Source organism: Myodes glareolus, chromosome 7 (assembly GCF_982192425.1).
Source record: "Myodes glareolus chromosome 7, mMyoGla1.1, whole genome shotgun sequence".
In the NCBI taxonomy this organism is placed as follows: domain Eukaryota; kingdom Metazoa; phylum Chordata; class Mammalia; order Rodentia; family Cricetidae; genus Myodes; species Myodes glareolus.
The window spans coordinates 81,846,560-81,873,918 of NC_142032.1; the positions used below are offsets into that span (position 1 = coordinate 81,846,560).

Below are 27,359 nucleotides of genomic sequence, written 5' to 3' on the forward strand. Positions count from 1 at the left end.
GGCTGAGCAAGACTGTTGTGTAGAAAAACCAATAAATGCCCCAAACTTCAGACAAACTCACACCAAATCACTCAGCCCTATCCTCATAAGACTCATCTTGTTGGTGACTTAATATTGTTTTTCAACTGACTTTATCTTTATTTATCCTAAATAACTTTTCTTAGGTAGGAATTTTTAGATCCATACCAGAAGTATGAAATTGTTACTAAATATGTTTTCTGAGTACATACTAAAACATATAGTGATTAAATGAAAAATAGTCATCTCCTGTCCAGCTAGTCATAGTCATTCTTTGTTTGTTTTACTTGTTTTGTTTTTTTTTTTAAACATGATGCCACAGTGTAGACCAGGCTGACTTACAGCTCACAACCCTCGGCTTTCTGGATGAGGGGTTACCGTGTGCTCTGTTGCACCCAGCTAATACCTTGGGATGAATAACAGCAGGATCAACCCCAGTCTTCTAATTCATGTACACTGACATTAAGACCTCCCAACAAATGACTAGAAAACGTCTTGAAAAGTTGCCTTCTTCTGGGAGCGCTAATGCCTAAGTCATGCACACAGGGCTCCAGGCCCCAATGTCAAGGCAGTCACTAACCAAGACCCTGGTGGAGACCTACCCGTTTTCCTGCCCAGCAACACTCCCTCTCTGCATTGAACCACCAAAAGCAAACCTATCAAAGCGACTGTAAACCAGGAAGGGTTGGCGACTACTGGGTACTCACGTCAGAGGCTGGGCCCTTGTCCGCACCAGGGCAGGAGAATGTGACGAACTCATGGCAACGCTTGTGCACAACAAAGCAGCAGACTGCAAAAGAGAGAGGGGAGGGAGGGGGACGGGGGAAAAGGGAGGAAGAAGCCATTAGGTTGCTCCACTTGACAACATCAAGCCAAATAACACCAACTCTACCGCACGTCCTCCGTTGGGTACATTGACGTGACATTCTGCACAGGCATTAGCTGTCTAAGTTAAGCAGGAGGGCTTGGAGAACAGCTCAGTGGGTAAAGTTCTTGGTGCATGCATAACTGTAAAGACTGGTGTCTGATCCCCAGACCCCCACTGAGTAAGCAAGGTGGCTCCCCATAATCCTAGCAGCCCTCAGGAGGCAGAGATTGTCAGCTATCTAGCTAGATTAGCTGGAACTGACTTGCTCCAAACTGAGAGAGGCCTCCATAAAGAAAGTAAAGAACAACTGAGGAACACATCATAGGTTAAGTTTGGGCCTCTGCACGTGCGTGTGCACACACACACACATGCACACACGCACTTGCCTCTACTGCCCCCACCTGCCCTAATACACATGTGAGCATGCATACACACACATACACACCCCATACGCTTGTATACAAATGAAAAATTAATTTAACTAGAGTTCTAAGAATAAGCCAGGCGGTGGTGGTGCACGCCTTTAATCCCAGCACTCGGGAGGCAGAGGCAGGCGAATCTCTGTGAGTTAGAGGTCAGCCTGGACTACAAGAGCTAGTTCCAGGACAGGCTCCAAAGCCACAGAGAAACCCGGTCTCAAAACACCAAAAACAAACAAACAAACAAAAAGTATAACAGATACCCCAAGCTACAGCCCCTTAACGATCACTTAGAGTGCCTGGTGCTTTATTGGTTTGAAAATAAGATGTTGTGTTTTAGATCAAGTACCAGATGAAGTAGTTATGGCTGATATTTAGGTCCGTAATACATGTGTCTTTAAGCATTAGACTCCTACCTGGAGTGATGATTAGAACAGAAAGGGGGTGGAGGAACAGTGAGCAAGAATGGCAGAGGCGTGCTCCTCTCCCCAGATCAGTGTCGAGTCAGCGTAGGAGGAGAAGAAACAGGCTATAGGCTGGGGGTGGAGCTCGGAGTAGAGAGCCTGCCTAGTGTGTTGGAAACTCTGGGAGGAGGGGGCAGTGGGGGAGGAAGGAGGAAGATGAAAGTGAGGACAGGAGAAAGAGGGGAGGGAGAAAATAGGAGGAAGGATGAGAAGGAGGAGAAGGAACCAGAAGTTGAAGGAAAGGGGAGGGGGAGAAAGAGGGATTGTCAGGTGGAAGAGGGAGGGCAATGAGGCCACCATGCTGCTTGTAATTTATAACCAAAACCATATAACATACATTTGAAATTATGTGAGCTCGATGCAGCTATGATACGGCTTCACTAACTCGGGGCTACAGTGGTTAGACGAAGGGACAACGAGTATCTACATTATAAAATGGACATTTTCCAGTTTTGTTGCTCAAATCTTCTACATCCTCTAGACTCCTGGGCTCCTGGAGGGTGGACTGCATTAGGGGCCAGCTCAGAGCCTTGGCAAAGCACATATTCAAACCAAGCAGAAAATTTCCAGCTACTCATAGAGATGTGATGGTGTGGGCCCATCATCCGTAGCTACTAACAGTGCACGGATGGACACTTGTCCAGGGACAGTCTTAAGGGTTCTACTGCAAATTCACAGAAAATACAAGTGCCGGGAACCTGTTAGATGGTGTTACTACACCCTCTTCCAAGTCCCCAGAACACGGGCAGCAGCACAAAAAAACTAATATAGAATCTCCAACAAGTAAGAAGCAAGGGAAGAAAAAACACAGGGAGAAAAATAAGAGGAGAAACTTATTTCCAAAGAAATAAAAGAAACATCTTGACTAAAGGCATTCTGCATATGTCTTTTGAATCCTAATTTGAATAAACCAGCAATATTAAAAATCCACCGAGACAATTAGAAAAACGGATCTATTCACTTGGTTTTTATGATGCTAGGCAATTATTTCTATTGATATTAGAGAATAAATACCTTTGGTACGGTAGTGGTGTGGTGGGTATTTTAACAGCATCCTTATCTTTGAGGGCTACATCTTAAAAGCTTTATGGATAAAGTAATTCAACTCAAAGTAATTTGGTGTGCTCAGGAGGGCGATAGATTGAAAAAAAGAGAGAGAAAGAAAGAAACTTGATCATCATGACTCATCATTAAGTCTGCCTGGTAGACCCACGAGAACTTAATGGCAATCTGTCTTCTTTTATACATGCTTGATTCTTCCATAAAATAAAAACTCTAAGACAGAGACAGAAATCAACAGAGAGGCGAAGTTACAAACCTCCAGGATGGGAGGGGCTGTAGCACGGAGTGTGCCACAGCCTATGTTCCCCAGGAGAGTGTGCAAGATGTGGATGAACTGCAGAGAAGGCTAATTTAAGTGTGTTAACAATGACAAGGGGGATGCTGGCAAGATGGCTCAGCGGATACAAGCACCTGCTGGAGAGGCCTGACCGTTTCAGCTTCCTCCCCGCAACCAGCAGTAGAGAGAACGGACTCCTGTGACCTTCACACAAATGCGGTGGCACACACACACACACACACACACCATAGCAATACATTTGCTTAAGAATTAAGATGGGGGGCACTCAATGGCAGAGCATGCGTAAGACTCAAACACTGCAAATACCAACAATTACAAAAATGAACAATTAAGGAGGAAATACGATCAAAAATACCATGTACAGCTTTCAAAGCAGTGTGAGGAAAACAAGTGTGAAGAAAGCATTCTGAGTTTGCTTGGACAAACAATCAACTGGGGACTCTCTCCATTCCCCAAATCACACACGTGAGGATGTTTTCAAACCTGCATTTGATACCATTTCTACTTTAAGCTCTTTAATCCATCTGTAATTTATGTATTTATTTATTTATTTTTTGCAATCTAGTGAGCAATGGGACTCTGACCCCACCATAGGTACCCAGCTGTTCTGCAGCCTTGGTTGAATAATTCTGACTTTCTCTATGAATTGCCAGTGCCAGGTTTAATAAGTGTTTAATAATTATATATGCTGAGCTTCTTTCAGGCCTTCAGCTTTGCCCCAGTCTGTCATGAAGTACAGTGATGGGGGGGGTGTAATTACAACACTGGTATAACATGCTGTACCCCAGCCCCGCCCGCACCTCCTCCCTCAGTATCCTTATTCTCGGTTTTGTCTTAGCTGTTGCTGTGGGTTTCTTCTTCCCAGTGAACTTCAGAAGCAGTTTCTCACGGTTTTTAAAATACCAATGGGAACCGTATTGGAACCGCAACAAGTTAATCCCTGTCCTCCAAAAAGAAAATAAGACAAAAATAATTGGGACTTTCATTGAGCTGACCTTACATTTTCAAAATTAAAATTCAAGATAATTGACACTTTTACAAGAGCAAGTCGCTCCTCCGGGAATTGATTGCTTCCTTGTTTTTTTAAAAAATAAAATCGTATTTCTCATCTCCAAGGGAGCCTTTAATTTTCTCCATCTGCGTCTCTGTGCAGTTCTTACAGTGGACCATCTGAGGGATCCCTCTTTCCATGTGCATTTTTCATTGTGTTTTCCAATGTTCACTGTTTCCATGGAAGAGAGTAATGCAATCCCAGTGTGCAGATTTTGCAGCCTTTCTAAAATTCATAATCATTGATTTGGGTTTTTAGTTGCCTTCAGAATCCTAGCTAGAGAATCATATTACTTTTCTTTTCTCCTTTCTCACATATATGCCCCTTCCCCCTCCTTATCATATTTCTGCATCTAGAACTTTCAGAACACCAGGAAATAAAGTGCCGATAGCTACCCTTTCCAGCCAGCATCACCTCTCACTCCCTCCCTCTTTCCCTCCCTCCCTCCAACCCTTCCTCCCTCCCCAGCATTCCTCACAATCACCAAAGTTGCTTTCATGACTCCTCAGAATGACTTTTGGTTTGTGTTCTCATTAGAAATTGCCCATGTGTTAAATCTCTTCCTCGGTAGCTCTCCACCTTAGTTAGTTAGTTCTTAGTTACTTAGTTATTTAGTAATCTTTAAGACAGACTTTCTCCCTGAACCTGCTAGCTCACTGATCTGCTAGGCTAGAGGCTACCATGCTTTAGGGACCCACCTGCTGCTGCAGCCCAGGGGTTGGGGTTACACTTGTGAGTCGCTATGCCTGGCTTTCACATGGCTGCTGGGGATCTGAACTCAAGTCCTCGGGCCGATGCAGCAACCATTTACCAACTCAACCATCTCCCTAACCCCGTTTTTATTTTGAGACAGGTTTTCACTAAGTCACCTGGTCAGGGCCATCCTGCCTTGATTTCCCAAGTGGCTGGGGTCACCGGCCTGAGTATTTTCTATGTTAGTGTCCCGCCGTCAGAAAGAAGGGCATGGGTCTGATCGTCCACAAGTGCTGCCTCTGCTTTCCCTGGTGACTGTACTACTTGCTAGTTAGGCACAGAAATTCTGAACCCCCATGGTCGGGTTCAGGGTGTGCATCTGCAGAAATTTTGGACCCCCGTGGCTGGGTTCAGGGTGTGTGCCTGCAGGAATCCTGGACCCCCGTGGCTGAGTTTGGGGTGAGCATCTGCAGGAATTCTGGACCCCCATGGCCGGGTCCGAAGTATGCATCTGTAGTATGAAACTAGAGTGTTTGGGTACATTATCTGGTCTCCTAGGTCTTCTGTTTCCTCTCTGAAAAATGACAGTGAGGTAAGCCGTTCCCATATCATGGTGGTGTTGGCCACCCGCAGAACTGGGCCATTGATACCTCCTCAAATAACCACCAACTACCAGCTCCTATCATGCACGGCTCCCGAAGCTGCTTGAATAGACCACCCATGTAATTTATTCTCATTTTTCTTCATTAAAAATTGAAAGACTTTTCAGGCTCAAACTCTTCTTTTAAGTACAGTTTTGGCTGTATTGATGTTTTATACTTAGTGTTATTATTAAGTTGCTAAGTGGTCTATCATTATGATCTGAATTTCTTCCTTGACCCAGAATGAATTAGGAAAGTTTCTTCCCCCATTTTCAAGTAATCATTTTATTCTAGAGCAGTGGTTCTCAGCCTTCCTAATACCGCAGCCCTTTAGTACAGTTCCTCACGTTGTGGTGACTCCCAAACATTATTTTTGCCGCTACTTCATAAACTGTAATTTTTCTACTGCCATGAAATGTAATGTAAATCTCTGTGTTTTCTGATAGTCTTAGATGACCCGAGAAAGGATTGTTTGACCCCAAAGGGGGTCACGACAGGTTGAGAGTCACTGTTCCAGAGCCTTCAAAACTTCCAAAGCATGAGTCAGGACCTTCTGCATCCTTACCTGTTCTGCCAGGGTACCAGGAATGAACAGCACACTCATTCTGAACTTTCCTAATAGTACCACATAACTGATAGCCAATAAATGTCTGGTTATGTAGGAGCAAAAGAATGAGCCACAGGAAGAGACGGGAGTATAAATCCATCATGGTTGAGGTGCCTCCTAGGGTTTCTTCCGCATCTCACCACGGGTAAGGTCTCTTTGGGCAGCCTCTCCATTAGTACAGAAATAAATAATCCAGCCCTAAGAGAAGGAACCAATAGGCCCAGAGACCTACGTGGCCGCCAGTCACTCTCCTCAGCAGCTGGGGACAGATGCTGGAAGCTGAAGAGCTGTGGTGCAGGTAACACCGTTAAGTGGTTCTGGTTCTGCAAAGTTGTGCAAATCCAATTCCCCATTAACCAAAACATGCTTTTAAAGAGGACCAAGGCTGCCTATTTTAAGAAACAAACTAAATCCCTTTGTGATACAAATAAACACCCCCTCATTTCTGTTTGGCAAATTCAGGGGCAGACTAGCTTTTCTTCAAGAGGAGGCATTTACAGAGCTGCTGAATGTGCCAGGTCCCACTTCCACACAGGTAGCTGGAGGAAGCCAAGAATCCCAGCATGCTTCACGGTGGAACCGTGTCTTTAACGACTCTTTGCTGTCAGGGATGGGAAAACCTGCAGCCCGGCACCCTCTGAACTCAGTCTAGAGACCTGCGTGGATTACTGGTGAGCTCCCAAACACAAGTGCCTCTGGGTTAGGTGAGTGATCAGGGTGTCTGGGGGAAGGTAGGAAATACACATGTGACCCGTGTAAAGGGGACAGACTTGCAACTTAGCTTCAGCAAGGAGGGAGAAAGGATGCCAAGCTTCATCCCTCTCCCCACCTCGCTTGTATATAAAAGGCCCTCAGAACTGCGACTGTCACCTTACCAGGAAAAACAGCCTCTGTAGATACAATTAAGCTAAGGACCCTGCAAAGGGGAATGACATTGACTTATTGGAGGGGGCTCAATGGAACCACAAGAGTCCATCTAAGAGGGAGGCAGAAGGGCCAGGCAGGGGATGAGCTGTGGTGGTGGAAGCAGAGGTTGGTGTGGTGTTCTTGCTAGAAGGGACGTGACCTGAGGAATGTGAGTCCATAGCTGTTGGAAAAGGCAAGGAACAGAACGTCCCCTCCAGTCTCCCAGGAGGAAAGCCGCCAGCTGACACCTTGACTTTCGTCCTAACAAATCCATTTTTGGTCTCCAGAGCTGTAAGACACTAACTTCGTGCCATTTTAGGTACCTGTATTTCTTTGAATTTGTTGCAGTGGCCTTAGGAAACTAATATACTAGAGACGTATGATTGATGCTATAAGCACCAGGCGGCTAAAGCAGAGACACTTCCAAGGGACCTCTGCGGGGTTAACTGCCCCAGAAAGTGTGGAGACTGTAATCCTGCCCCACTCCCAACGCTCAGTTCTAAATACCACAAGGCATCCACTACACTTTGAACAATTATATTTTTTGTTTTGACTTTGACCTTCCTCTTCCACCCATTTCTCACTGGGTTAGTGATATGAAGTTAGCATCCTCGGCTGTCCATCCTTGTTCCAAACTTGCTATTAACGTGAGGTAGATATTCTAACACTAGCTGCAGTTAGCTGTGGTTAGAGAAGAAGAGAGACCCTGATACTTTCCTAGGCTCTCACCTCTCTCAGGATGTCCCAGCCCTCAAGTAGGAAAGCTATACCATTGGCAGGGGATATAGCCCACGTCTCAGAAACCGGGTGGATCTCAGCTTGAACTTCCAATTGGCCACCCATAAGCTGAAGGCTATAAATATGCTTTCTGTAATTCTCTGAGCCTCACTTCCCTTTTCCAGAATGGAAATAGTAATAATGCCTGCTCTTATAATACCATTAAGAGGCTCACACGAGAACACGTGTTCCAAGAGCTCAGCAGAAAGGGGCATCTCTCTGCCGGCAGCTGTCGGCACACAGGTTTCGCTCTACTCAAGGATCTTGACTTTGTTTGGGAAGGATTGCCCTTTCCTCCAAGATTAGAGATGAACCTAGAGCCTAAAATGAAGTAAGTAGTGTTCCTCTATCTCCAGGGCTGAAGTGGAACAATCTGGTCCATATTCACCTAGTACCTGGCCTCGCTGGCATTAAAAAGGACTCGAGAGCCAGATGTGAGGGCATATACCTAGAATCCCAGTACATGGAACAGGGGGATTTCTAGTTTGAGGTCAGCTTGGGCTACATAGCAAGATGCATGTCTGACTGAGAGAAGGGAAGAGAAAGAGAGGATGAGAGAGAGACTGATTTTTTTTTTACATGGCTGTCACAAATCTGAGTCTACAAAGGATTTTCATATCTATGACATAATCTGAACTTGAGCCCATGGCAGCCCTGAGAAGAAAGAGTAGGAGGAGCTTCATTCTATCCCCAGGGAGGCTTAGACTCACAGGGTCCTTTGCCCAAGGTCATTCAGCTAGTGATTGGTGACACTTGTATTAGAAACTCGGTCTTCCCTCTCCGGAGCCCACACACTCCACTGGCATGGTGCAGGGCCGCTCCTGTTTATCATTCAGCTCTCTACCCTCCCGCTCTGCCCCACCCCTGCCTTCCTCACCCCCGCCATTCAGTCGCTGGCTGAATCCCACTGATCCTTCCTTCCTAACATCTTTTACCCCAGCTCCTCCTGCACATTCCCCGCTGGCTCCGCCTTAGCTGCCCTCAGTAACTCGGAGATGCAGCTTTTGTAATAAAGTCTTGGCTGGGCTCCCCAGAGGTTCATCAGCCTGCCTTGATATCTCATCTCCGTGAGCCGGTTTCCATAACCGCAGAAGAGATAGGACTGCAATGTCACATAATTGTCAAGAAATCTAAATGAGATGTCATGTGTGACTGTGCGGCAGCAGGAGACAGCATAGAATATGCTCTTAAGAGAGACTCGTTTACTTTCCTCCAGACTGGGGCTGGGGGTTGAGGGTAGAAGCTCTGTAAAGCTGCCTGGACCAGGTACCATGACTTCTCAGCTTCATGACCTTGAAAATGCTCATTGACCTTGCTCTTTCTCAATTGCCTGGTGTGTAAAATATGGACAATAATTACACATTTTAAAACAGGGCTGTTCTGAGGCTTCGCTGAGTCCATCTTGACTCAGTGTGTGGACACAGTCACTACCTAGTAAAAGTCAAGTACTGTCAGTAATGTTCCCACACACTTCCTCCCACACCCCGCAGCCTATGCCCTTGGAGAAAACTTGCCCTCTGATGACCCAGCCTTGGTTATCACTTTCCTGCTCTGATCATCCACTGTCTGTCTGCTGTCTCAATCTGTGTCATCCAACATGGCAGCAACTAACCACAGGCAGGCTATAGGAACCTAAGGGGATTAAACAAAAATTGAAAATCTTTTTGTCACTCTTGCTAGATACATTTCTAGTGCTTAACAGCTCACGTGGCTAGAAGCTCTTGCATTGGGCTAATACAGATGCAAAGCGCAGTTGTTACTGTACAAGTCTTAGCGGTCAGAACCAGCCAAGAATAAAGTACAAGTACTTAACCAGATTCCCACCCATAGCGTAGCTACTAAGTGATGTTCAGCTTAACTCCTTTCTCCTCTTGCTCTGATGCCTCACATCCTGCCAGGCCAATGACTGCTACATCATTTTACAAATTGTATATATTCCCTATTGTGTGTATTTGTTCTATCAGCGTATCAATAGCAGAGCCTACCACATGCGATCCCCAGAGGAAATAGAAGTGTGCTGTCCTTTAGGCAGCAGACTGCAGGCCAGACTGGAACAGAAACAATGTATTGCCCAAAGATAATTCACTTGCTCTCCTGGGGGAGTGGGGGCAGGTGATGCTTTGCTCATCTTACTAACTTGGTGAGGGAGTTTGCAAGCTCAGATGTTTGCAAAGGCCAGACCTTCTGGCTAAATAGAGTCAGCTTGGGACACTGCCAGCCTGGGCTGAACTGAAGGATACAGGTCTTTTCAAAGGACACTTGGCTGCCTTCAAGGGTGACTCTGGGTTCGTGAATGCAGATGCCAGAGAGGATTTTGCTGAGCTTTAGGGAAGCCATTCTAATGTATTTGCATCCTGCCAGCTTCCGGACTCTGCTTTAGCTGCTTAGTCTGCCTCAAGCATCTCCACCTCAGGCATATATGTTGCAGGAGCTGACATAGCCCAAGCCTAGGACGGAAAGACCATGTATGTCACACGTGGCTGTGAGAGGAGTATCTGGATCATATCAGTGCTTAAGTTTAAAAGTATGAATGGATGGATGATGACGGATGAGTCATTTGGTTACCTTCACACTCAGAAGTCAAGCATCCTAGCTGAGTCAAGAGGATGCAGCTGAGGCTGTGGGCGATGGGATGCTGCGTGTGCATCTGTGGGGGCAGGAAGCTGCCCTCACAGTGACAAACCATCTAAGTTCAGAGGGCTCTCAGAGCCCTTTCTGGCAAGTTCTCCATATGCACTTAGCAGTATTTCTTTGAAAAGAGTGCACCACACTTGCAGTTTAAAAATTCGAACACTGCCAATTCAGAATCCACTTGTTTTGTGTCATTTCCGGAGGAAACTGTTCTTTCCAGCTCCTTATGCAATCCTTAGATAAACCCTAGAGCTGGTAGAAACATCCTCTGCATATGTGAGTCCATATGCAGGTCTATATGTGTACAGCCAGCCCTCCATATGCAAGGCTTCTATATCTGACGATTTCATCAGCCAACTATCAAAAATATTTGGAAGGAAAAACCTGCATTTGTCCTGAACTTGTACAAACTTGTTTCCTGCCGTTATTCTCTGGTAATGCACCACAACGACTATCTGTGTAGGATTTCCATTGCATTAGGTATCAAAAGTAATCTAGAGATCGCTAACATATTTAGAAGGATGAGGCTATGTTACAAGTCAACACTAAGCCATTTTGCAAATGAGTCTTAACTACCTGCATATTTGGGGAATTCAAGGACATTTGTGAAATCAGTCCTCGGTTATACACAGGTCAAGTGTGTGTGGTCTAAGATATATTTCTATATTTCTATGCCCTTTTTGGTTTTTTATCTATATTCCTGTAGAAAGTCATCGCCTCGTTTTCAACATGGCTTCCCACTTGCATCACCTGGAGAGTTGTTTATAAAAATGCTCAGTCCCAAAGATACTGATTGAGTGGATTTGGGAAGGAGGTGAGGGCAGGCACACTGGGGAAGCCCCCTAAGCAATTCAGAAGCACTTGGAGAGTTGAGCATCGTCCCTCGGCACATGCCTGCACCACCTGCTTCTTCCCGAGGGAGCACATCCAAGGGCTCGTTCCTCTTCACCGTGCAGACAGCAGCCTCATTCTGTTCCCACAGCTGCACCCTACACCATCGTACTTTTTTGTTACCCAGTCGCATAAGGATTTCCTAAAATGTCAAGGATTACTACCTTGGTAAGAAAGGAAGAAGAGAGGGCAAACTGTGCATCAAAACCAAGCACTAAGGAGGGAAACCAGAAGCAGGGGTAGCCACCCTAACATTGTCAATAACTATAAGAAAGGAATGACTTTATTCTTTACATTGCTACCAAGTCTATAAAATGGAGTGGTTGGGTCAATGGGAGGTGAAAAATGAGCCTCAGTAAGGCTCCAGAAAAAAAGAATCCAGGAAAAAATAAAATAATTATTCCCAACTCTGTTCTCTGCTTTTACGGACTCCGGAGGAGCGGGGTAACACTTGGAGGATGTTCCTGACCTGTGTCTTCTCTTTCTTGTTCATGCCTTGAAGACGGGGACAGGGCGTCAGCGTAAGATGCCACAGCCTGAGAGGATCATCGGCCTGCTTTCGCTCATCGGCCATAGCGTTCTCAGACCACAGAAAATCAAATCAAAGTACGGTAGACATCTTGTTTCTACCTGGGCAGCATGGATCCTCCAGTTTTTCCTCTCTGCCTCACTGGCCCACTCTGTGTGTGTGTGTGTGTGTGTGTGTGTGTGTGTGTGTAAGACTGACTGTCTTCATCCTCTGGTTCCAAAAATGAATGTAGGACCTAGGTCACAATGTGAATTCAGGGGTGGACAAGTCACTCAAACCTCCAGATGAGAATCGGCTTCAGGAATTTTGCTAGAATTATTAAGAGGAGTATTTTCTAGTCAAGTTGCTCATCTGGTAAGGAAGATAATATTTATCTGTCATTTTTATTATCAAACTGGATCACACACACACATACACACATGCATGCATGCGTGCATCCACCATTTTGGAGCTAAGAAAATAGGTCAACCAGTAAAACTGCCTGTCATGCAGCTATGAGGTCCCGAGTTCAATCCCCAGGGCCTGTGTGAAAGTGTTGGATGTGGTGATGTGTACCTGTAGTCTCACCACCAGGAGAGCAGAGACAGGAATGCCTGGGGTTTGCCTACCAGTCAGCCGATCCAACTAAAGCAGGGAACTCTGGGCTCAGTGAGAGACCCTGTCTCAAAGCCTACACTGGGGAAGACCTAGACAGATGTCTCACAGGTTAAGAGCTCTCGCTGCTCTGCAGAGGACCTGGGCTCAGTTCCCAGGCCCCACATGCAGCTCACAACCATCTATAACTCCAGTTCCAGGGGGTTCAGCACCCTGTTCTGACCTCAGTGACCACACACACAATGCATGAAGGCAAAATGCTCACACCGATAAAAAATAAGCCTATTCTAAAAAAAAAAAAAAAATTAAGCTGAGGTCTGGAAAGATGCCTCAGTGGTTAAGAGCACTGGCTTCTCTTCCAGAAGACCCAGGTTCTAACTCAAGCTCCAGAGGATCCGACTCCCTCAAACACCAATGCATATAAAATAAAAATAAATAAATAAAATAAAAATTAAACTGGAGAGTAACTGAGGAAAACACCTAATGTTGACCTCTGACCTCTATACACACGTCACATGCATGCATACACGTACTTTGCACATACACATGTAAATATTTTCTGATGAAGCCCACAAAGAGACAATCAGGGATCAGGAGATATCTGTTATATGATCACCTAGTTCCAATCAGATATAAAAAGCTAGGCTTGTGTTATCGTCCAATAAAGTCCTCTTGTGCTAAAACAGCTATTGAGGGATTTTCCCCCATTTTGAGCTTGCATTCTCTTCCTCTCCCTCTCCCCCTCCCTCCCTCTCCCTCTCCCTCTCCTTCTCCCCCCTCTGTCTCTCTGTCTCTCTCTCTGTCTCTGTCTCTCTCTGTCTCTGTCTCTGTGTGTGTGTGTGTGTGTGTGTGTGTGTGTGTGTGTGTGCATGCACAGGACTCTATCAACCAAAGTTGAGAAACTGGAGGTCAAACAGGAGAGGGTACTGTTTTCTCAGTACTTTATGTGTTCCCATGAGCCAGCATTTAATCCAGCCTGTGCTGGGGAGCCAAAGGAAGCTGAGATATGGTGTCTCATCCTTTCCATTATTCTTCTGGATATCACATCTCTCACTGAAGACAACTGCACATGGGCATTTGCTTGGGTGAGAGGATGTGTCAGGACACTTGTGGTTTGACAGGGGCCCCATATCCAGGGGTGCCTGCTTTGGGGGCTTCTTTTGAACAAGTCCCTGTTGGATCGGCACACTCACCTTCTGTTGCCACCAGCACCCTGCCCTCATTGGTGAAAGAAAAGACACACAGCCTCAAGGTCAGGCCCTTTCTTGACAAGAAAATGAGTAACATCCATCAAGTTTGCCTCCAGAGTTAGAAGGTTGAGAGCCTGGAGATAAATCCGCAAAATCCCTTTCTGAAAGCAGATGGGGAAAGTTTTATTGGTCTGCAGGTGAAACAGTAGCCCTGAGTGCAAGGAAGGTGGCTAAGTCAATATTGTCAAGTAAATATTACCAAGTTTTTTTTTAAAAAAAAAAAAAGATGAATCAATGACCATGCCACAAAGACCACTGACGCCTTCTACTGGCTTTGCCTACCTCCTTCCTCCGTTAACTAAAAGGATTTTTTCCAATTGGGAAATCACCCTTCTCCCATTATATGCAGTTCTTGGAAGGGTGTCAATCATCATACCCAGCTCTCCCCTTGCACCCGACCCAACATCCCAACATTTAGTGAATCAAGCTCTTTCTCTGAAAGAGACACAGGAGTGGGAACAGCTGGAGCCGATTCATCCCACTAATGCCATCATGCAAAGGCCATGTGTCCATTCCTGTCACCCGCATCCCCAGGGCTGCTTTCGGAGGCTTGGCTCTGCGTGTTTCTGCAGCAAGGTGTCTTCCCAGTTATTCGGTTGTTTCCTTAGGCAGCTATGGTCCGCTTATGCTACTTAAACGTGATCAAAGAACCTGAACCAACTGGAAAACACCTGCTCTGTCCTCTTGCTCATGTCCTTTCAAGGACATCTTTAGATAATGGTCTCCAAGCTTAACGCAAACTCCCACAACCAGGGTCTCCTCCCCTCTTACAGACACCTCTACCAGGACAAACTTCTGACTGCACCGCACGCAAGGCAGCCTCCCTGGGAGGCCTGGTCCTGCTTCTGTGGCACCTCTTTCATCTCTCCTACCCCTTCCTCAGTAGATTCTTCAAGGTTCTCTCTTAAGTGAAGGTCCTTAAACTGTCCTCTGAATCTCAGACTAAACATCAACTCCCCGGGGAGTGCTCCAACCTGCTTACTGGTTTGCCATGCTTCCGTTTGACCCACCATCACTAAGATACTTCATTGCCTTCAGAATAAAGTAGGAATGAAGAATGATCACTCAGTAAAGGGGATTAGGTGTGACAACCAAACTGGCACACGTTTGCCACGGATATTAGCTATTGTTGTGACTGTTGTCATTATCATCATAGTCCTGCCATCACCATCATCATCATCATCATTATCACCATCATCATCATCACCATCATCATCACCACCATCATCATCACCATCATCATCACCATCACCATCATCATCATCATCATCATCATCATCATCATCCTCTCTTTCCCTTCCAGGCTATTGCCTCTAGCAAAGCAGAAGAGGTTATGGTTTTGTCCCCACTGATGCTCTGAAACATAAGAGAAACTCAATTGCTATTTGATTGGCTGTGAGTTGGTTGAGATTTGAAGCCAATACCCATGAGCCATCTTCCTCCACCTTTCTGCCTGGGCTTCCCTTGGCTATGCTACATATTTTCGTTTCCTCTCAATATATTCTGCTCTGAAGCAAAATAAAGTCAGAGAAAAAAAGATTTCTGTCATGGGACTGTCCGTTGGCTTTCTTTTATACTTATTCCTTCCCATTTTATTTTAATTCCAAGCGTGATGTCAAGCACCCGAGATTCAGTGGAGGATCCTCACAGGTTTACTGGCAGCCTAAACTATCGGGTGAGTTTCAAATGGACACAGCTTCACAGTGAGACCCAGTCTCTGAAAACAAAAAAACTAAATAAATAAATTAGGCTTTTTGGTGGGGGAGGGGGTGGGGATAAGATGTCCTGGTTTGTTTTCTATTGCTGTGACCACGCTGAAAGCAACTCGGGGAGGACAAGGTTTATTTGGCTTACACTGCCATTGAGGGAGGCCAAGGCAGGAACTCCAACAGAACAGGAACCTGGAGGCAGGAGGTGAAGCAGAATCAGAGGATCACTACTGCCTGGCTCCTCACCCTGACTCGCTCAGCCTGTTTTCTCATACAACCCAGGACCAGCTGCCCAGGGATGGTGTTGCCCACAGTGATCAGGGCCCTCCCACATCAATCATTAATCGGGAAAATGCCCCACAAACTTGCCAACAGGATGAAAGATTTTCTAAGTCGAGGTTCCCTTTTTCCAGATGACGCCCACCTGCATCAATCTGGCAAAAACAAAACAGCAACAAAACCTAAGCAGGGCACTGAAGAAAAAAGCATGAAAGAAAAATTTATCAGATGTTGATGGTGCTTGCTGTCTCTGGTTATGACTTTCTTTATTGCTTTTGTAATACTAAATATCCCTAGTAGTTTAATCTTCATGACGTACACATCCATACGTGGAATGCATATTAAACACAAACTCATGCACTTTTTGAAAGGTGCACTAAATTCATGTAAGTACCCCCACACTCAGACCCCAAGCACTGGTACAATGTCCAGTGTCCTCTAATGTCCCCACGCCCAGCTCTTGGCAACCGCAAGCCTACTTTCTGCTACATCAATTAGTGGCATGCGGCACTTTGTGCCTACCATCTTTTAGCCAGACTAATATTTCTGAGGAACAGACACTTCTCTGCATTAACAGCTAATTTTTATTGCTAAGTAATATTCTGTTGCATGGCTATTCTGAAGTCCATTTATACAGTCAGCACTCAATAGATATACTGGGTTTTTTTTTCTCAGTTTTTACATATTCCCAAATTCTGTATTGTGAGTGAAGCTGCTATGGACACTCATTTGCACGTCTGTGTGAGAGTGTGCAACTTTTCTCCTTTGGGGTAAGCCTTAGCAGTGGATCTCTGTGTCACAGGCTTATGACTAAGTCTGTGTTTACCCTTACAAGAAAACACCACTGTCTTCCAAAGTTCTACTTTCTTTTAAGAAGAGCAATTCCATGTTATTTTTGCATTCACATGTGTGTGTGCGTGTGCGTGTGTGTGTGTGATGAATATGTTAAAGCCAGGTCAGCTGTCTTCCCATAGCAACCTTGTTTTTTAAGATGGGCTCTCTCACTGAACCTAAAAGTCAACATTTCAGCTAGACTGGCTGGCTAGAGGATTCTGGGCTCTGTTTATCCCACATCCCAGGTCTGGGATTAGAGACATGAACCAACATACTCAGATTTTACATGCATACTGGGGCTGCAAACTCCTCCAGCTTACACACTAAGTCCATTACTAGCTAACTCACCACCCCAGAACCCAGGACATTATCTTTTAATAAGCCATTATGTTCAATGCAATCTCACCAGAAAACACTTTAGATATACAATTAAAAGCACTGGCAACTGTGGGGAAATGCTACGATCAAAGGCTGAAAGTTTATTGAGTGATGCGATGCAGCAAGAGGCCAGTGGCAATTGGAACTCTGGGAGAAAGGTGCACAGCTGCATTGGTTTTTGAGAAGAGAGCTAGCGACAGAGGGAGGGGGGAGTGAGAATGCTCCAAACTCTTTCCTCCTGCCCTCTGCTTGTCTTGCTACCTCCTCTCTGGGCTTTCTAGGACCAATGGCAGCAGCAGAGTTTTGGAGATACAGTCCCCAGCGTCAAAGGATGAAGAATGGTGGTTTCTAGAGGAGGCACGAAACAGACAGTAACTAGCACAATGTCCGTCCTCAGAGGAATGCAGAAAAACACCAAAGATGATCTAGAATGTTCTGGCGTTGGTACTTAGAAACCAAACCCCAACATGAATTTTGGGCGATACAATCTTATTTTGACTGCTGCAGTCAGGACTACGGTCATCTGTATCAGCGGCAACTGCTGATAATAACAGTGACGGTAAAACAGATAAGGGTTTATCAGTGCACACCCTACACATGTACATGTCATACATGTTAGTCAAAGACTGTAGCTAAGGCATATATCCAAAGCATAAGCGAAGTGTTTGCAAGATGAGCTCATGCCAACACTCATGACAACCACACAAAGTGGGTCTATTGTTATCTCCCATTTTACATCGGAGAAAACTGAACTAGAGATCCAGAAAACCGACCCAAAAGATTCCCAGTTCCGGTTGAGCTTTGTCACTTGCTACCGTTTGAAATAGAATACGCCCCCCGCCCCGCCGCCACCACCAAGGGCCTGTATGCTGAAGGCTTGGTCCCCATACAGGCACTTCTAAGAAACTGTAGAGCAGTGGTTCTCGGCCTTCCCAATGCTGTAACCCTTTAATTCAGTTCCTCATATTGTGGTGACCCCAACCAGAAAATGATTTTTATCGCTACTTCATAACTGTAGTTTTGCTACTACTATGAATTGTATTGCAAATATCTGATGGGCAAGGTTTATGATATGCGACCCCTGTGGAAGTGGTTGCGACCCACAGGTTGAGACCTACGGCTGTAGAGCCTTGAGGGGAAGGGCCTTGTGGAAAGTCGTTAGGTCACTGGATCCTTGAAGAAGACTCTGGGACTGTGCCCTCTCTTCTTCTCTTCCACTGCCCAGCATGCGGAAGGCCATTCAACTCCACCAGGCTCTCCGTCATGATGTGCTACCAGAGTCCCCAAGCAAACTGGCTATGGACTAAAATCTTAAAATGTGAACCAAATCAGCCTTTTCTCCTCACAAACTGATTTCCTCAGGCATTTGGCAAGCAGTGGAAAGCTGACTGAGACATCACTACACAGACTGCCCTCATCAGAGACTCGGCAAAGAACTGGAACTCCAGCCCAGCTCCAGGATAACCCCCTGAGTAGCCATAGGCATGGCACCCTGTGTGTTCCTCATCCTCTTTGTGTGTGACACAAAAGTGCTGCTGTTCTTACTCCACTCGAGACTACTGTGGAATCTCGGCACAGTAGAGTCAGTCATCAGCCACCACTGGGTCCCTGGGCCCCTTCATACTCTGACGTTTAAGTGTCTCAACATCCCTGTGAGGGTGGACATGGTTCTTTTCAAATAAGGACACGTGGCTTACAAAGAAGCCAGCCACTCAACCAAAATCAAAGAACTAGGAGAAAGAAGAGGACAGATTTGAACTCAGGTCTCAGGTACGCTCTGCCCTTCAGGACAGAGCAGGAATGGACTAATGGTGCACAGAAGCTGAGGGCCTGGCATCTCGCTCTTAGATGTCCATGTCACACACAGTTCGGTGTCTGTCTGTGCGTAGAAGCTGAGGCCTCAAAGCACCTGGGCAGTATGGCATGTCCCTCCATCTTCAGGTACATATCCTCCCCTGCTTCTGGGTCCAGGATCTGTCCTGGGTAAGTGTCCACTTCTATCCCCCATCCTTGTCTTCTCTTCCAGAATACAGAGTTATAAAATCAGGGGTGGTCATTACCCATTGGTGTCTTCTCAGTGCTAATATTAACCTTGGGCTCCCCCACCAACTTCCCAAGAAACCAGTAAGATGGAAATGCAAGCACACACCGCCGACAGTCTCTGCACTTGGCATTCTCTGCACGTCTTAATGCCCTGTCATTCCAGCAACACGCATCCCTCCATGCACTCTGAAATCTCTTTTGCTTTAGACTTTGCCAAAAGGTTCCAGGTTTTTTTTTTTTCTGTGCTGGCATTGACATGGTGTAGAAAGGAACATGTGAGCAATGAGGGCTCAAAAATAGCCTGGAACTTTTCAAGAAAGGGACCCGTAGTGGGATGACAGGCGAGCTATTCTGCATAACAAAGCACTTTGTCCCCAGAGTCAGGCACAAGCCCACCCTTCCCCACGTACACACACACACACCCATCAATCACTCCCTGAAATATCATATCTGTGGGCGGATGAGAAGATCATGGTGTGATCAATGAAGCTCCGGAGAGCGCTGGTGGGATGGACCCTGTCCATAGAAGAGTTTGCTGTTGACTATAGGTCAGTCACGCTTGGAGCTGGGCAGTGGCAGCGGTGGCGGCGGCGGCGGCGGTGGTGGTGACGGGATGGTGACGGTGAGAAGGATGAAGATGATGGGGAAGGGGATGATGGTGACGGCAGGGATGCCGAAGGTGGTGGCGGTAATAACGAGACAGCAACAACACGTGAGAGCTGCTAATTGCTACTATGTGCCTCACACTACTGTAAGCTCTTTGCTTAGACAACTCAGTTTAATCCACACAACCTTGGAAGCTAAGAATGGGAAGCTGAAGCAGGAGAAATTAAGTAACTTGACAGTAGGCGGCAGGGTTGAAACCCATGCTATCTGGCTCCAGAATCTTCTCTCCTAACTATTCCCCACCGTAGACTCTCCACGAAGGACGCACCAGTCCCGTGCCTCCCACTTCAGAGGAGAGAGAGGGCTGTCTGCTGGCAGGGAGGGAGACGGGTGCAGCATGCTCTTCCCTGGTCCTTTCTTTCCTCAGAACGGCACCACCCCACTCTGAGATGGCATTCGCTGAGCAGTTACTGCACCTACCAGGCTTTCCCTGCATGAGTGCATTAGCCTTCCGGGCAGGTTTTAGGGTGGCGTGTTTTGTTACCGTCCCGTTAAAGGTCAGGAGACTGAAGGTCAGTGTGCTGCCCGCTCCTTTGTCCATCCAGATCCATTCACTGCCTGACTGCTATAGTCAAAGCTCTGGGAACCTGGCCTCCTCCAGCACGCAGTGCCCTGGCTTCAGGTTTCCTGCTGGTCTTAAACCAGTAGGTGCCACTAACAGACAACAGAGGAGAAGCAGAAAGTCAGACATCTCCCCCACCCTTCTTCCCCCTAAGCCTGCCAGGAGGAAGCAGTGGAGCCCTCAAGACCACACTCCTGCTAACTGGTCCTTCTTCCTCAGTCCTGTCTGGATGGCCCAGTGGGCACCAGTTTCTTCCCCCCCAGTGGTAGGCCTGCTAATCCTCAAAGGCTGCAGTATTAGTTTGCAGTCTGAAGCTTGCCCAAGCCACTGTCATCCCTTAAAGACATTTTCTTCCTTGCAACCACACTAAAGGGTTTTGTTTCCTGTGGGAGCCGGACAATCATGGGCATCAAAGCAGAAAGACCTGTCCACTATTGCACAGTTCGTGAAAAGTGGGTGAGACTCTACACCCAGAGTCCTTCCTGGGGATGCTGTCACACTGCATTCATCTAAGCAGGGCTTGGGGACAGAAATGAGCCCTCAGAGTGGGGGTGGGGGTGGGGTCCGAGGTAATCCAGAGAACACATGCTTTCCTTAAACAAATGACCATGTGCCAAAGCCAGCATCCTGAAGACTGCAACTGAACCCAAAGTCCCTCTGCTCTGTTCATCACTCTCTTCCCAAAGCCGGGGCACATTTGTTAGGAAGTATCCGATAGCGTCCTAAACTCGCTTTCTCACCCATCACGCTCTTCCTACACAGGCTTTTAAGCTGCTCCCCCATGGCTCCCCCACCTCGAAAAGAGTCAGGCAAAGAGGATAATTAATTCTCCAACTTCAAAGGCCACTTCCCCTTCCCCACTTGGCCACCGCTAACCCTAAGGCCCCTCCCCCCTCCCCTGTCTGGGCGGAAGCTGCTCCTCTGCTCTCTAAATCTGCAGTCTGGGGGCCGGGAACCCAGCCAAGGCTGCCACGGAAGAAAGGAAGGATGAGAGAGAATGTTCGAATTCAAACGCCCGCCCGTAGTCCTGGCAGCGCAGCAGCATCTGCTCTGTGGGCAGAAAAAGCCACAAGAACCTCTGAGCAGGAGTGGGAGGAGGCTCTCTCCACACCAACGACCTTGAAGCCGACCGCCTGCCCTTGCTGGCAGAGCAGGCGGCCCTCCTCCGGGAGCAGTTGGAGGAGGCCTTACAGCCAGGGCTGCCAATTGGATCTTGGGCTCAGCTCACGCTGTGCTTTAAAACAACACAAAAGCGCTGCCAGCTTAAGGTGGGAGAGTCTGCAGTTTGTAAAAATCCAGGTTTCTGGCTTCCTTTAAAAGAATTGAAAGTTGTATCAACAATGGCGCCATTTTCTCACCTGATAACGGAACAGTTAGAGCCGAGACCACCAGAAAGTGGGGCAAAGAAGGCAGGGAATTTTCACAGGTTCCTTCAGCCCTACCTTCCCATCTGCGGGACAGCAGCTGGTCGGCGCTGAGTGAATGCGTGACGAAAGAATGTTTGAACAAATGAGTGGTCATTCCCCCCCAGCAATGCCTGCTGGGTTCCAGTCACTCGGTTCCTTTCCAGGTTCTCCAAGATGGTGGAGTTTGAAACCCCGCAACTAGACAGCGGGAGATTTAAAGGTAGGCAAAACAAGCCCTGTTCCTCAAAACCAGAGTGATCTTAGATTACAATCATATTGTAATAATATAATAACAATCATGGCGCAGGTGGTAGGTGTCATATTGCCCTAACTGTCTTCAGTATATTGGCACTCTTAATCGCCATCACGCCTGTGTTGTAGGTTCTGTATTACACTTATTACACCGAAGAGGAAACCAAGGGAAAGGGTGGGTCTAAGATTATACACTAGCAAGTGGCAGGTTCATATCCAGATAGACAAGTTCCGCGGCCCATGAAAAATAAAGATGACAGAGAAGGGGAAAGTAAAACCCTGAAGGTTCTTCCAGGCAATGCCGCTGAACCTCGAGAAGCCATTTCTGGGATCAGAGATGGAATTCCATGTTTACTGTCTTATTCAAAAGAACTGAGCTCAGTCTCCAGATTAATAAACTATAATGCCTGGTGGCCCTCTTCATCTTGTATAACAAAGGGGTTAAGTTAGGCAGTCTCCAATCAAACCTAGGGCTGAAGTTTAGGGTTGGGAGGGTGGAGACTAGGAGGCAAAGGAGAAAGGGTGAGAGATCAGGCTTGGCTGACCTACTTGGACCCACATCCCTCTGTAGCAGAGATGCTTGTCATCTTGACCAAGGGTTAGCTGCTGAACAGCAGAGACTCAAAGCCTAAGGATGGAGCTGGGAGACACCAGCTCTATGCTGGGCTTCCGTATCTACCAGGGCAAGCAGTGATGGGGCGAAGGCTTTGGAAAGACGCAGGTGATGCGGCTGGAGTCTGGGCTATGGCCATGTGATGATGTGTTCTCTGTCTGCTAGATCCCCAACGCCAAGAGAACCCTGTCTCCCAGGGCAGTGTGTCATGGTCATCTGAGATCACCAACTGCAGTTTTCTCCCAGCAGTCACCGGTTAAGTGTTAGGGAGCTGCCCAAGTCTCTAAGAGAAACTGATCTTGAGGCCAAATTTCTTAAATTCTTATATGAACCCATAGTTTCCTTTTGAATGCCTCAGACTACACAGTAGAGTGGCAAAGGACAACAAGTGTGTATTGTACGTTGCAGAAAGGCAGAAAGATTTCTGATATCCTAATAGTAAAAGCACTAAACCGAGGAAATACATTGAACCTGATTCAAATGTTACACCATTGAAACATTATAGGGCGCCCCCAAATGTACTTTTTTTTTCATCTCTGGTGGTGGATGTCTGTGTTCTTGGCACTTGGGAGGCAGAAGCAGAAGGATCAGGCATTCAAGATGATTTCTCAGTCACATATGAGTTCAAGGCCAGGCTAGGCTACAGGAAAGCCCTGACTCAAAAAAAAAAACTCAGTTAATGTAAGAAATCAAATTTTCACACTTTGTATATAAAGTTTACATATAGTCATTTATAAAACAGCCATTCACTCACTCGTCTATCCACAAGTGACAAGTCAATGTCATAGTTTGCTTTCCTATTATGATAAACACCGTAACCCAAAGCCACTCAGGGAAGAAAGGGCTTATGTCACGTTATAGGTTATAAGCCACTGTTGAAGGAGGCTAGGGCAGAAACTTGAGCAAGGCAGGACTTCCAATAGGGCGGTTACTTGAAGTGGAAACATGGAGGGGTGTTGTATCCAGGCTCACATTCAGCTGCCTGTCTTGTATAGTCCAGGTCCACTTGCCTATAGTACCTGCCCAAATGTGCTGGGTTCTCCTACATAAATCAGCAACCAAGAAAATGTCCTACAGATATGCCCATAGACCAATCTGATGGAGGCAGTTCCTCACCTGAGGTTCCCTCTTCCCAGGAGCGTCAAGGTGGCAACCAAGATGAGCCACCACACCAACAACTATGCCATGGCTATTTACCATGTGCCAGGCATTGCGTCAGATGCCAGAATAGGCGATATGGAAACTGATGAGGACCTTGCCTTCAGAGACGTTTTAGTCTAAAACTCGAATCTAAATTTTCTCATCTGTAATAGAGAAAAGACACCTGAAAAATTTATTTGATGAATTAAATGGATCTTTTGCTTGCTTTGTTTTGGTTTGTTGAGACAGGGTCTCAGTGTGTATTTCAGGATGGTCTTGAACTTACAGCTATCCTGTCTTGTCCTCCTGAGTTCTGGGGTTGCAGAACTGTACTTATATTCCTGGATAAAAGCATGTTTGTTGATTGATTGATGATTGATTGATTGATTGATTGATTGATGAGACAGGGTTCTCACTATGTGTCTCTAGATGGCCTGGGACTCACCGTGGTAGACCAGTGTAGCCTCGGACTCACAGAGAGTCACCTGTCTCTGCCTCCTGAGTGCTAGGATTAAAGACATACAACACCACGCTTTGCTTCTTATGATAGTTTTAATAAGTACAAAAAGAGGAGTAAATGGTTACTTGGCACTTCCAAATGTCACTCAGTCAGCAGCATTTTCATAAAGGACAAGAGAGTTAACTCAGATGCTTTGTGCCATATATAGGGTTACACATCCTATATATACATGCATGCACTGCATGTTGAAAATGCATTGACTGCATCACCCTAGCACACCTGAAAAACACAGTACATGGATGAGCATCTGATATGTCCCGTTTAGGTGCTGATTCTGGGCTCTGCATTATCACTTACTTCAGAGCACATCATACTGCATGCTGCTGACCCAGGGGAAGAAGTCAACACTCAACACACACTGTCTACTGAATATGCAGCACTTTTACACCATTATAAAGTAAGGTGGAGGGAGGGGCTAGAGAGATGGCTCAGTGGTACGAGCACCTGCTATACAAGCATGAACACCTGAGTTCTGATTCAGGAACCTACATATATGCCAGGTGGGTGTAATGACTCACCTATAACTCCCGCCTCAGGAGGCAGAGATGGGACACCTTCCCCAGAGCAAGCTGGCCAGTGAAGTTAGTCATATTGGCAAGCTCTAGGTTTGTTTGTGAGACCCTGCCCCAATGAATAAGGTGAGAGAGAGATTGAGGATGACTTCTGGCATTAATATCAGCCTCCACATGCATGTAACACATGTACACATGCAGTCCCACATACATGAAAACATGCGTATACACATAGCACACATGAAAAAATGGGTAAAGAAAAAAACTAGATGCAACTGTGTACACATAATATAATAATCCTAGCTCTGTGGAGCATGGAGACAGGAGAATCACTGGGACTTGCTGGCTACCCTCCTAACTCCAGTTCAGTGAGAGACCATGCCCCAAAGGAACAAGGCAAGGTGATACAATGGGAGATCTGACATCTTCCTCTAGCCTCTATGCACTCATGGGTGTCCGTGTGCTCACACACACATTCACATACATATATAATGTGTGTCTATAAAAATCTTTAGTTAGAGACATTCTAGATTTAGTTTTTATATGCCACATAATCTCTGTTACAACTATTTGGTGATGTCTTTGATACGTTGCGCACATTGTTAGCACATTGGGCTAACAGGCACATGCAAGATGAAAACCAAAAGGCATGACTTAGCACAATAAAATCTTGGTTCCAAATTCAGTTGGTAACTCTATGAGCCACAGTTTACCAATGCTGGGCCCAGAGCATCATGACTTAATGTGGTCCCTGCAATGAAGAGATGCCCACCGTATTGATTTCTATCATGCAATGCAGCATCTGTGACTGAGGAATTGGATGTGCTCCTTCCAATCTAACTCCAGTTAAAATGGAAGCTAAAGCAGCCCATGATGACCACATGTTCCCCATGGATACAGCATAGATGCCCTGATCTAATCCTTACAGGAGCCCAGGAGTCACTAACAGACACCCAAGAAATTAGAACAAATTCTGCTTCTGTCATTCATAGGGATGCCAAGGGTGATGATGGCACTGTCCAGGCTAACAATAGCTCCCAAAGGTAACCTGTTCCTTGGCCAGTAAATGGGAGAAGCATCGTGTAGCGGACACTGATAACTAATTGAGACAACGTGAGAAGAAGGGAGGGCCACCTTATGTGGTAGCTCCAGGCAGCACTCAGAAGTTCTCAGAAACAAGGCCCCTCACTAACCTTAATGAGGCTCCCCAGGAAGGGCAAGGCTACCTTGTTAGATCGAACAACCACACAAGTGCAGAGGGCACATAACCTGGGTGCCCCTGGGGCATCAGAGAGGATCACCCCAACCACAAGAGGGAAAGTATCCACCCCACCCCCCATGGATTTGCCTACTCTACCTCCAGTGGAATAATGATCTCCTGCTCCTAATTGACGTACAGGGGACAGCATCAGGACCTTTTTTTCTTATGTTGTTCAATTGTTTAAGAAGGAATTTTCCACTCTCTAAGGAGCGCACGGTGAGTCTCAGTTTCTTTTCTAGGTCAATAACGGAAACTACCGTTTATTTTGAGTTTCTTATATTGCTAGACACTGGATGAAATAAAAATACCATTAGGTATTAAAATAATTTGGGGGTGCTGAGGATGTGGCTTGGTTGGTAGAGTGCTTGCTTAGAATCTATAAAGTCCCACACTGAACCTCCAGTATCACATAAACTGAGCATAGTGATGCCTGTAATCCCAGCTTTTGGGGGTGGAGGCAGGAGAATCAGGAGGCTCAAGATCATCCTCAGCTACATAGAGAGTTCAAGGTAAGCCTTGGCTATAGACCTTGTCCTGATGCTGCTGCTGCTGGGGGTGGTGACAGCAGCTATGATGGTGGTGGTGATAGTACCTATCAGTGGTAAATGCTTACCGCGAATCATGCTGGGCACAACCTACTCCTCACAAGGGCCCGCTGAAGCAGGAACTATGACTATCGACCTTACAGAAACAAGAAAACTGGGAGCTGGCGAGGTAAATTTGTCTGCAGGCTCACAGCTCAGAAGAGACAGGGCCTAGATTTAAACCATGGCTTGTGAGACATCATCTCAGACTCGCAGTCGTAAATCTGGACCAAATGAAGAAGACATCTGTGTGCCCTGTGCTTATGAAGATGATAGAAAACAGAACAGCTCACGGGGATCTGGGTATCCTAGTCTGTTTTCTGTTGCCCTAGCAAAATATTTAAAGCCGGGTGCTTTGTAAAATAGGAAGATTAATTTGTTTCATGAATCTGGTAGCTGGTGGATTCAAACAGCATGGTGCAGCATCCTAGCAAGGGCCTCTGGCCTGCATCACAACATGGCGGAGAAATAGAAAGAGAGTCAGTCACATGAAAAGCTGTGTGGGGTAGCTTCCCGTGGTAACAACCACATTCACAAATAGTTCCTTACTTGGTGATATGAGTTGTGACCTCGTTACTTCACATTAGACTCTAGTTCTCAAAGGTTCTACCATCTCAACAACATCATCCTGGAGACCAGAATTTTAGCATGAGAACCTCTATGAGATAACCTGCATCCCAACAAGAATATGGAACAAGAAGGACGGTGCAGGATTCAGTAGGGGTCTAGAGGGACACAGGTGGAGATGCTCTGGCCTGGGCTTCACAGGGGGAGTAAACAAAATAGGAGTCTCAGAAGTCACTTATTCTGAGACCCCCATGCTGGTTAATCAATGAGTATGCCAAAGAAGATTCCAAAAATGAAAAAGTACGTACAAAGGTCCTTCATAGGAATACAAAGA

General features: G+C 46.3%; 1 protein-coding gene across 2 annotated transcripts in view; it reads right to left on the reverse strand.

Annotated features, from left to right (window-relative positions):
- The window catches only part of Prkcb (protein kinase C beta), a 344,919-nt gene that overhangs the window by 208,736 nt on the left and 108,824 nt on the right, over nt 1-27,359 (reverse strand). For both annotated transcript variants that reach the window (XM_087908489.1, XM_087908488.1), the window contains exon 3: nt 726-808. In XM_087908489.1, the coding sequence (XP_087764615.1) occupies nt 726-808 (83 nt within the window). The remainder of the gene's footprint in view (nt 1-725; nt 809-27,359) is intronic.